This window comes from Engystomops pustulosus, chromosome 1, assembly GCF_040894005.1.
Source record: "Engystomops pustulosus chromosome 1, aEngPut4.maternal, whole genome shotgun sequence".
Taxonomy (NCBI): Eukaryota; Metazoa; Chordata; class Amphibia; order Anura; family Leptodactylidae; genus Engystomops; species Engystomops pustulosus.
Window position 1 is genome coordinate 96,978,550 of NC_092411.1, and position 12,155 is coordinate 96,990,704.

The 12,155-nt window shown below is 38.1% G+C and overlaps 2 protein-coding genes across 2 annotated transcripts; both read right to left on the reverse strand.

Moving 5' to 3' along the window:
• Positions 1 to 1,152: 1,152 nt before the first annotated feature.
• Positions 1,153 to 2,094, reverse strand: LOC140107419 (olfactory receptor 11L1-like). Its single transcript, XM_072131694.1, has one exon. It carries the CDS (start codon positions 2,092 to 2,094, stop codon positions 1,153 to 1,155), a length of 942 nt encoding a protein of 313 aa, XP_071987795.1.
• Positions 2,095 to 10,436: 8,342 nt separating this feature from the next.
• LOC140108845 (olfactory receptor 6B9-like) lies at positions 10,437 to 11,435 on the reverse strand. Its single transcript, XM_072132013.1, has one exon. The coding sequence runs from the start codon at positions 11,433 to 11,435 to the stop codon at positions 10,437 to 10,439; it is 999 nt and encodes a 332-aa protein (XP_071988114.1).
• Positions 11,436 to 12,155: the final 720 nt, after the last annotated feature.

Consider the following 12,155-nt stretch of genomic DNA (forward strand, 5'->3'; position numbering starts at 1 on the left):
TTTTCCATGTCACATTTTTCTAATCATTTTGCGTCAGTATTTGTTGGTATTGGGAGAAAAAGCAGGCAGTGGCCAGCTTCAAATGGCTATATATCTCCTAAACCCTGAGAAGCTCCCCTTTAAATATGATATATGGATTGTATATGGATGCTTCACATAACCTTAGATATCCACCCTTTAATTTGTAGTAAGAAAATTTGATTTTTATAAACAGCTTTCTATTACTGAGATTTCCGATTAAGAGCAGTTATCTCTGGTTCTGAGAAGCATCTATACACAATCCATATAACATATCCTCCTATTTCATATAACACCAGAATTGTGTTTCTAGGTGCCAGGGCTCATTTTTTCACATTTGTGTAATTAATAAAACGTATCAAGCCAAAGTCTCACATATCATGGAAAAATAAAATTGTTTTAATATTTAAAGCTTTTCCAGGATATCATCATTTAGAGAAGCGCATAACAGAACAGCAAAAATTGACCTGGATATTCAGGGATCATAGACCCTCAGTCACCAAGGGGTTAAAGACAGAACATTATAATGAACACATAGGGGGTCATTTACTAAGGGCCCGAATAACGTTTTTCAGTCGGGTTACCCGAATATTACCGTTTTGCGCCGATTTCCCTGTATTGCCCCGGGTTTTTGGCGCACGCGATCGGATTGTGGCGCATCGGCGACGGCATGCATGCGACGGAAATCGGGGGGCATGGCCGTTAGAAAACCCAACGGATTCTGAAAAACCGCCGTATTTTAAAAAAAAAGTGTCGCTTGACATGCGCTTAACTGCACCCAGGGTAGGATGGTGAACTCCGACGGACTTCAGCGAAGCAGCGACACCTGATGGACATCGGGAGCACTACCTTAGTGAATCACCGGAAGACCTCCACAGAGAATGCGCCGCTGGATCGTGACAGGACCGGGTAAGTAAATCTGCCACATAATATTTTTTTGACACCAGCTTATTTCAGATTTAATATGTTAGTTCTTACTCATCATTGTTATGTGTTACATGCTCCACATGTCACAATAGTCTTTCTTGCTTTTAAAGAACCTAAATTAAAACTAGCCATGGTGCCCCATGAAACAAATGGCTCCTCATTTGGGTGGATACTTAGGTTCCTCTTTGGATTATTACCTGTGTAACTTTATGGTAATGAACCACTTTTTAATTTACTCACTAGTTTCCACAATGCATTTTTCATTTCTGCATTCCTTAGACTGTAGATCATTGGGTTTAGAAGGGGTACTACAACGGAATAGAACACTGAGACCACTTTGTCAATTGGGGAAGAATTTTTAGCTTTTGGACGAATATACATAAAAATAACTGTCCCAAAAAATATGCCAACAACTGCAATATGAGAGGCACATGTAGAAAATGCTTTTTGCCGACCAAGTGAGGATGGTATTCTCAAAATAGTGGTAACTACTGAAACATAGGACATAAAAGTAAAGAAAAAGCAGCCAAGAATTACTGTCCAAGCCACGGCAGAAAATATTATCTCATTTAGCCAGGTATCGGTACAAGACAATTGCAACAGAGGACTGAAATCACAGAAGAAGTGGTCAATTGTGTTTGGCCCACAGAAGACGAGCTGTGACATCATAGCAGCTGGCAAAGAGATTGCTAGACAACCTGCAATCCAAGAAGTTGCTGCGAGTTTTCCACAGGTGGACCTGCACATAAGGCTGGTGTACCTTAAAGGGTAGCAAATGGCCAAAAAACGATCATAAGCCATAATAGCTAGTAAAATATGTTGTGTGGCTCCTAGAAAGAAGAGAAAGTAAAATTGAGAAATGCATTCAGTGGAGGAGATTGTTTTATTTCCAGTTCCCAAATCTTTTAGTATCCTGGGAACAGTGACAGTAGTGTACCACATTTCTAGAAAGGAAAAGTTTCCAATGAAGAAGTACATGGGTTTGTGAAGTGATCTTTGAGATGTTACCAAGGTGATGATTAGAAGGTTGGAAATCAATGTCAAGGAGTAGACAATTAGGAACAATATAAATAATAGTAGTTGGGTATTCCTGCCAAGAGAGAAACCTAGCAGAATAAAATTTGTCACTGTACTGTGGTTAGTACTCATTTTGTCCGCCAGGCATCTTGATGTTAAAGTTCTGAAATGACATTAATAAAAAATAACTCCAGAATTTGAATAAGATAAGAAAATTCATTTGGCTCAATGTTAAAAAATCAGTTTGTAAACTTGTATATAAATCACCCTAGTGATCAGAGCATTACTAAAGTCTTAGTTTATATAAAGTAAAAAAAAAGTAAAAAAAAAAATCCAAACAATTTTAAAATAAATAAAAAAGTAGCAACCCCTAATATTACACATTCCCATAGAAACACTAAAAAAACACAAATATAAGATCCATAAGTATATAGTATCAACGTCTGCATAATAAAACTAAAAAGAGTTGAAAAAAATTCTACATGCCCCAAAATGAAACAGCAAAAAATGAGCCCTTAACCAGATTTGTCAGCTGAAAAATAAAAAAGTTATGCCTCTGAAACGATGGTAATTCTAACATTAATACGATTTTCTCCAAATTAGTTTTTAATCAGTAAAATTAGAAAAAAAATAGAGCCATAGCCATAATCAACGTGAAACAAAATTAAATGTTATTTTTATGGTATGGTGAACTACCAAAAAACAAAAAATCTTTAAAAAATTAATGATTTACATTTCTTCCACCAAGAAAGAGATAAGAAAATCTCATCGATTAGGTATAGATAATCCAACATGATGTACCTGAAAATTGCATCTCATCTGGCAAAAAATAAGCCCCCATATATCCATATTATAAATTAAAAATGTAATGCCTGTACAATGTGACTATACAAATCTGCTCTAAATGGCACTCCTTTCATTCTATGCCCAGTTGTGTGGAGCTTTGTGTCATTTGTAAAACTTATTTCATTTAATCCATTGTGAATGTTTCATTTTTCAGGTAAAATGTATATATTGTCCCCAAAAATTGCAATTTCTAGATCGCATATTTAGGCCTCACATAAAAGTTGAGCAGGTGCCTCTTAATATAGGTTTTGGTGATTTCTCCCCTCCCCCCCTCTAAAAGGTGAAAAATCACACCCAAAATCTAAGCCTGAACTGATAATATGATGAACTCGCATCACAACATGCATGGAACTGAAATGCTGAGTTCAGTTCCGGTTTGCAGAGTTCGGGTCGGGAGATCCGGGCAGCACACACGTAGCGAGTGTGATGCGAGTTCATTGCATCACACTCACGAGTGTAGAAGGTGCCTCATAACATTCTAAAAGAATGACTGCATGTTTAAATAACCACGTAAGCTATGAATTAATTTGGGAGGTATGACTATCTGTTTTAAAAGTAGAGAATTTAGAATTTTAAAATTAAAAATTTGGCAAAAATTTGAAAATATTCTAAAAAAAAAAATAATTTTAAAACTAATTTGGAGCACAATGAAAAAACAATATCAAAATCCCCTGGATATTATAAAACTTCTAAAATTATAACCACTTATAGTGACAGTTCAGATTTCAAAAATGGGGCCTTGTCCTCGAGGCAAAAATGGTTGTATCCTGAGTTAAGCAAGGAAAAAAGTGCTCTGTCCTGAAGGCTTTTTTTTGGCTATGTCCTATAAAGGAAATCTACCATCAAAATCAAAGACAATAAACCAGTGACACTTACTCATAGATTCAGGCACTGTGACTGTGATAATGGTATATTTGTTATCTATTGCCTCCTTCCTTCTAAAATCAACTTATTATACTAATCATTATTATACTTAATTATGCTGATGATCTTCCCAGAGCCCCTCCGTGCTGCAGATTCACAGGCTGTTACATTGAGCACGAGCACATCCCCCTCCTACTGTGTGCAGAAACTGCTTGTGCTTCAGTGAGATTAGTGGGGAGTGCCGCAACCAGGAGCAGAGGGGGAGACAGTGTAACAGTCATATATATAAGTAGATTACCACAGACACTGTGCCTGAATATATGAGTAAGTGTCCCTGGTTTATCATGCTGGATTTTGTTTCTAAATTTACTTTAAGGTGTCAATTTCAGATAATTGTACCTGAACATTTGGATGCTGTATCTGTACAGTAGTACAATAAAAGTACATGGTAAAGAAATTCTCTTAGTCTTAGGACTCTTTCACATTGGCTTTGGTGCTCAGCTTCAGTTATGCATCCGTTGCATTTTGTCTCTGTTGTGTCTCTGTTTTTCTTCTGTTCCATGACGGCAAAAAAAACGGAAGGTTTAACGTTGCTATAACCCTTTGACGTTCTGTGCCGTAGCTGTACAGCGCAGAGGTGCGGGGGTGTATGAAGAGGGCTATTAACTCTTCCCATGCCGCCAGCAAAGCTGCAGCATCTTGTATCCGATCGTTGCTCACCCAAACGTCTTCAGGGGGCGGAGATCGGTTGCCATGATAGCCTCGGGTCTTTGCAAGACCCGAGGCTGTCTGGTTTCTGCAGATAGGTTACAATGAGCCAGTAGCTCATTGTAATGAATACTGTGCAAAAATGCCATATAATGCAATACAGTGGTAATACAATATATGGTAGGAACTATCAGACCATCTAGGGTTAATGCACGCTAGAGGGTCTAAAAAATAGTAAAAAATTGTTGAAAAAGTTTCAAAAAAATAGAAAAAACAAAAAACCTAAAATGGATTCATTCTAAAGCTGGGAACCATGAGGCCACTCACTTTATCTACATGGTTACATAGATGGAGGAGCACATACATAACAATGATATCATTATTATACAAATGCCTTTGGTTACAGACTTCGGAGTTTATCTCTCAGCACTGTTTATTACTGTAAGATTCATAATATCTTCCATATTCCAAGGTTTTGTGTCTATTTAGCTGGTCTCAGAGAAGTAGTATGGCAACCCAAAGCCAAAGTGCAGGACTTTCTAGAGACTAAACTGGTTAACATACCTCCTCATAGCTCGTTTTTTATTAATTGTAATTGCTTTTTAAAGGGATAAAATAGTAAAGATTTGTAACTAATATGCACACATCCGTAGTGCAGATACTTAAAAGTAAAAATTTTAAAGTCATTTTACGGTAAGATCTGTGGCAATAGGGTCAAAATCTTTTCTCTCCAAGATACTATCCATGTTCTAAATATTAAATGTTACATAAATGGTACAAAAAATGTAACCTGCAAAAATCACCTCTAAAATATAGCTATTAAATGTCTGCTACATAAAAGCTGCAATAGGTTGAATACCTGCCTATTTTGGATGCTAATATAGCAACATGGCTAGGGTACTGTGTACACTGTTGGCTTATATTCCTTTCTTTAGGATCTTGGGGACCACTTATGAGTAATTGTTTTTTATCCAGGGAGAGTAAAAAGAAAGAAAAAAACAACCCATGGGCAAGTCTTGAGATCTGATGTGTTAACCCACTGTGAACTGAAATTTGTTTGCTTTAACCTTTTTCATTATTTATTTAATATTTAATAGAGTATGGAGAATAAAGACTTCATACCAACAACTGAAAGCTACATTTGATGAGATATTAGGATCCTCTGTTAAAATTTCTACTCTCTAACGTTGTTAGCGTGATACTTCATTAGGCTATATGCACGCTCGCTGACTGGATCGGACTTAGGTTCAGGAAGTGAGCCAGCTGGGTGTCACTGGACCGTGCACTTACAGCTCTCTGCCCTCCAAGAACCTGAGTGATATAGCTGCCACCACTTGTCATATATAGGTTGATGAGACACCTACGATATATTATGCCCCAATATTAGATTATAGTCACAAATTAAGCAATCAATCAATATAGGTAATGTAATGTAATAAGAAGGCTCTTATTAAATAGACGTTTAATATCAAACAGACAGCGCATACAATTAAAAAGGGTTAGTATACCAAAAGGGTGACACATTAAACAGACAAATACAACATGCAAAAAAATAACAGTTTGGTAAAATTAAAATGGATAAAGAAAGCAGAACTCAGGGAATGTACTGAGGGTAACAAAATAACACATTTTCTAATTCACTGTTATTAACAAAAATACAGCATTTCACAGATATAAGTCCAACCTGTCTCTATCAGTCCTGGTGTGCACAATTTCAGTGGAGGATGCTGGATCTATTTTATATATATAGCGGCATGATGTATTGATTTTATATTATATGGTGGATTGTTGTATGTATTTTGTTCTTTGTGGTAGCTTGCTTTGTTTATTATATAGTACACGGTGGCACACTGTATGTATTTCACATTGCTTTATTTTCATATTAAACCACTATAATTGGTTCTGGTCCTGAAACTCCTTGATATACTACATATATGGAGTGGGGGGGGGGGCGTCTTTCTATAGCTTGCCTTAGGCAGCAGAAAGGCTAGGTTCACCCCTGGCTGCAAGCTACAAACTCCAGGCAGATAAGTTATCCAGGGAAAGGGGAGGCAGGCACATATATTTGAGATCAGTTGTAGCACTGCTGACAGTGTGTAATAGGCATCTCATCATCTCTGATCTGTCTAGTTTCTCTTTCTATGTGTCAGATACTAGTACAAGGTTCAGAAGCTAAATGAGAGTGTATATAACCCTGTACCCTGATAATTTAACCACGCTGTCAGCTCACAGCACTAGATGGATTATAATGTGTCTGCTTGGAGAGGCCCCGCCCACACCCTGGAATATTACACTGACCATCACTTAGTGATAGGAGCTAAAACAGCAATACAACTGAGTAAAATTGTAAAGCAAGGGGTCAAAAATATTTTTTATTGTGTTTACATCACAAGGGGATGGAGAATTTTCTTTCGTGGGAAAACCCCTTCAATACATTATGTGATGTTTTAAGTCTGGTGCCTGGGAAAGCACAAAGGCCTGATCAAACTGTCCACATGAGAACCCCAAAGAATGACCATTTTTTAGATGGGGACTTCTGAATAGAGTCTAACATTCACTGAGCAGCCCCCATTCATTTGATGACACCACAAGGCCTGGCATATGATAATTGGGGGGGGGCTCATTTAAATTTTCGCCTCAGGCAGCATATACCCTAGAATCGGCCTTCCCTGCGGCCTGCCTATATTTCCTATGTCAGGAGGTGGCTGGAGTGCTTTTGTGCCTATAATACTGGCATTATAGCAATGATACATTTCCCACATTGAGTCTTGAAGGAGAAGGTATTATGAATCTTTCTAATAACATAGAATAGCCATACTAGAGCCAGAAAAGTGCAGCAATGATTTCTATCTGCACATGATCAATTATGAAAACAAATAATCCACTTCCTAACAAATCAGAGGATTTTTTTTTTTGTCTTAAAACAAAAATTATTAGTAACGATGTTATATAGGAAAATTAAGGAAACTTTCTGTTATCTAACTACATTTCAGGGCAATACTTTATATAATTATGGTGGCAACAAGAGATAACAACAGGGAGAACAGCAAGGAGAGAAGGGATTGATAAGAGGGTAAAAATGGTGTAAGTGTACAGCAAGGCTAAACAGTCTTCTGCTGCACTGAGGTGATCACAGAACCTTATAGAACCATTTTTGGAAATCAGCAGGGCATGACCACTCACTATGAGACAACTAAATCCTAGCATATATTTTACTTCCTATGATACTGTCTCTAGCTTGGCCTCAGGAATTTCATATTGCTTAAAGGAAACCTACCACTTCTGAAGGTAGGTATGAGATACAAACACCGGGCACCAGCTCAGGGTGAGCTGGTGCCGGTGCTTAGTCTCGTTAGTGTTAAAACCGCGGTATCGCGGTTTTAACACTTTTGAAACTTTCTAGCAGAAACTGCTTCGGCGCTTCGTGCACACGATCGTGCGCGCGCCTACATTGGAAACGCCGCAGGCGTTGCGCGCGCACGGTCGCGCGCAGCGCCGAAGCAGTTTCTGCTAGAAAGTTTCAAAAGTGTTAAAACCGCGATACCCTGAGCTGGTGCCCGGTGTTTGTATCTCATACCTACCTTCAGAAGTGGTAGGTTTCCTTTAACATGTACCCTGACCCTGGGTTGCGTTATGAAATCAGGTTTTATTAGCGGTGTTACACCTGTCTTATCAACAGGAGTATAGTCTACTTTTTTTCCTCAGACAGAGAGGTTTGGCCATATTTACATCAGGCATTACTGACACATCATGGAATGGTGGAATGAAATCTGCTCAGTCTGTCCACAGTTTTACCTGAGGGGACTGAGGTAGCAAACAGTGACCACAGTGGTGAAGAATTTAATTGGATTTGAGAACACAGGGACTTCCTCACAAAAGACATTTAGGCTTATTGTCAAATTGAATTGCATCCCAAAACAACATGGTTGAATCAGTGGATCAATAGACTAATGTGATTGCACATGGCATAACAGGCATTATGCCTGACATCAAAAATTATCATCAAGTAACACCTCTTTAATTAATCTTATGAATGATTATTCCACTTACTCTAACACTAATTAACTCCAACCCAAGGAGAAAGTCACATAGAAATATTAATATGATAAACCATACTAATCAAGCAATGTGTGAAATAAAGATAGATAACCATCAAGTGTGTTTCCAGTCTCCAACACACCCCTCATGGCTTCTACATTTTTTTAACATATACATCATATCAGTCACATATGTAGGCATCTGTTTTTACACTTTTAAAACCCTTTAAAATACATTTCTGTTTTTTCCACTTCCTCTTCCTGCACCAGTTGAAGCCATTCCCATGTGTCCTTACCAAGATTTAGTATTCATCCAAAATTCATCCAAATTGTGGCATGAAAACGGATGGAACTGGTTGATGCATACGCTGTAATACTTTATGCATACGTCGTCCCTAAACACAGCTGCCAATGTATCTATAGGAATATAAAAACTGTTATTTCTGTTTGTGAACCCCATTACTGAAAAGGGTGCCCAGTTGTTCAAATCGACACTCTTTGGACATGTCAAAACACCACAAAATGTAAATAGAAATTTATCAAAAGGGCATCCATTGCTACTGACTCTGCCCCCCCCCCCCCCCCCAATGTGACATGCTGACGCCAGCCCGGAAGGATGATGGTGTAGATAGCAGTCAGCTCTTCACATTACTCTTCCTCTACTGCTGCTATGCGCAGAGACCAATAACAATTCCAATGTTAAAATGTAGAGTAAATAACTTCAACTATTCCTGCTAAAATTAAGCCACAAAATATGTAAAAAAAAAAAAATATGGTCCATAGAAAGTATTAAAAAAATCTAATATTTTTTTTTTAAATGCAATCATTAAACATATAAAACCCTATGCATATTTGTAATTGTAGTAACATGTAGAATGGCACAACATTTAAAGAGAACATCTCACCAGCAACACTAACTCACCACAAACCAGACAGATTTATCAAGCTGTCTGAAAGTCAGAATATTCTCAGTTGCCCGTGGCAACCATCACAACTCAACTTTAAAATATTAATGAGCACTGGTAAAATGAAAGCCGAGCTGTGATTGGTTGCCATGGGCAACTAGGAATATTCTGACTTTCAGACAGCTTGATAAATCTGCCCCACTACCTTTTAGATATCTTAATACAGGCAGTCCCCGGGTTACATACAAGATAGGGACTGTAGGTTTGTTCTTAAGTTGAATTTGTATGTAAGTCGGAACTGTATATATATATATACATTGACACTGCTAACCCAGCCCCCCTCATGTGGTTTGTGGGGAGGTGTTGCTGATGACAGGTTCTCTTTATCACACATAGAACAAGCCCAGAATTTCAGTTTTTTTGTCCAACTGGTCCAGTAAAAAACACCCCCCTCATACAGTTATGGGAACAGAGAAATGAAAAAAGTGATGGGCTTAGACAGGGGATATTTAAAAAATGTATAGAAATGCTTGGTGATTCATGTGAAAAATAGGCTTCACATCAAGGACTATGTAGTTCTCACACTTCTGAAAATCCTGAAGTATTCTGAAAGTATATATAACAACCATAAAGCATCACATATATGGAAAATAATACATTGTCATATCTGGATTCTTTATCAGTTACCATATTTTTCATACTATAAGGTGCCCCGGATTATAAGGCGCACCATCAATAAATGCCTGCTAAAACATCTAGATTCATATATAAGGCGCACCTGATTAAGAGGATAAATGACCAGCAGGTGGCAGACCTGTGCACACTTCAAGGCAGCTGTTGTCTGTAAGTACAGTTCATATATAAGGCGCACTGGACTATAAGGCGCACCTTTGATTTCTGAGAAAATCAAAGGTTTTTTTGTGTGCCTTAGAGTCCAAAAAATACGTTATGTTGCCTGTATCCTAATATATAAAGAACGCTGTGAGGCCAGTAAGATTAGGGGATGATGACAGTTGTGGTTATTCCCAAATGTAACAGTGGGCTGATGCTTTTATTTTTCTTTAAATTAGAAGAGAATACCTCATTCACATTGTTACATTGCACATGCAACTTGTTATTGTTTATAATGGAATGCAAGACATGTTTGTGGTTTCTTTACTGTTTGAAAGCATTTCATTGAATCCCTTAAAGACCTCTGCATTGCTTTTTTCACTTCTTTGTTTCTCAAGCTGTAAATAATGGGGTTCATCAAAGGTGTTAAAACCGCATAGAAAACAGAAACAACTTTGTCTATGCTAAAACTTATTGTGGCTGAAGGCCTCAAATACATAAACATAACAGTTCCGTAATAAATGAACACAACAGTAAAGTGTGATGTACAGGTTGTAAGTGCACTGCGAAGCCCAGTAGTAGAGGAAGTGGCTATCACAGTCATTATGATGTGCACATACGATGCCATGATGAGGGAAAAGCATCCAATCATAACAACCCCAGCCAGGAAGAAGAACGTGACTTCACTCATCTTGGTACCACTGCAAGAAAGTTTAACTAGTGGAGAGAAGTCACAAAACACATGATCAATATCATTCGAGCCACAAAAAGACAGACGACTGACAGGTATAATAACAATCATCATAGCAATAACACTAGTAATCCAAGCACCAACTGCCAACAACCTGCAAAGTCTCTCAGTCATGATGATAAAGTATTGCAAAGGGTAGCATATAGCAATATAGCGATCAAAAGACATTATGACAAGTAGAATATTCTCAGTAGACCCAAAAAAAAAGAAAAAATAGAATTGTATGAAACAACCTACCATTGAAATCTTCCTGCCTTGGTCAAGGAAATCAGACAACATTTTGGGGACCGTAACTGAAATGTACCAAATCTCTAAAAAGGAGAAGTTGGCAAGAAAGAAATACATGGGTTTATGAAGCTGTTGGTTACATTTCACCAAGCAAATGATGATAACATTTGATGTGATGGTGAGCAGGTAGACAGAAAGAAACACAATGAACAGAACAACCTTTGTCTGGAACCCTAGGGGGAATCCTAGTAATGTAAATTCAGAAATGTTGGTGATGTTTAAGCTGCTCCATAAACTTGCCATTGCATCTAGAGAATACCAGAAACACGACCATTACTCATCTATTCATAACTATTTCATTTACAAATATAAAGTGACTATTACATTTATAAAAAGAACATGTTGTTGTACGTTATGTTGTCTATGCATCTGTACATATATTATCAAACATCCTACGGCTCAGATAATCTCCATTATGTCCATAATGCAGGTCAATATGATGGCACTACATAGAGGCAACTGTATCTACAGGCAGTCCCCTACTTAAGGACACCCGATTTACAGACGACCCCAAGTTAAAGACGGACCCCTCTTCCCACTGTGACCTCTGGTGAAGCTTTAGTCCCATAATGCAACAATCAGCTGTAAAAGTGTCTTTAATGAAGCTTTATTGATAATCCGTGGTCCCATTACAGCAGTGATGGCAAACCTTTTAGAGACCGAGTGCCCAAACTACAACAAAGACCCGCTTATTTATCGCAAAGTGCCAACACAGAAATGTAATTTGTGATTTATACTCCCTTCTCTGTCACAGTTATCATTGATACCAGCACCCTGAGGACACAAATAAAGCAGAAAATAGTCCCAGGTAGAGCTGTCACTTTAAAATAGCTCTGTGCACAGCAAGTCCTGGGCTGTCTGGGACAGCAGGAAGTTACCTGGAGTCATCTCTGGTGATGGCCTGAGTGCCCACAGAAAGGGCTCTGAGTGCCACCTCTGCCACCAGTGCCATAGGTGAGCCAT

Bases quoted from the DNA above. Each gene is read 5' to 3' on its own strand.
- LOC140107419 (XM_072131694.1), bottom strand. From the start codon at position 2,094: ATGAGTACTAACCACAGTACAGTGACAAATTTTATTCTGCTAGGTTTC.
- LOC140108845 (XM_072132013.1), bottom strand. From the start codon at position 11,435: ATGGCAAGTTTATGGAGCAGCTTAAACATCACCAACATTTCTGAATTT.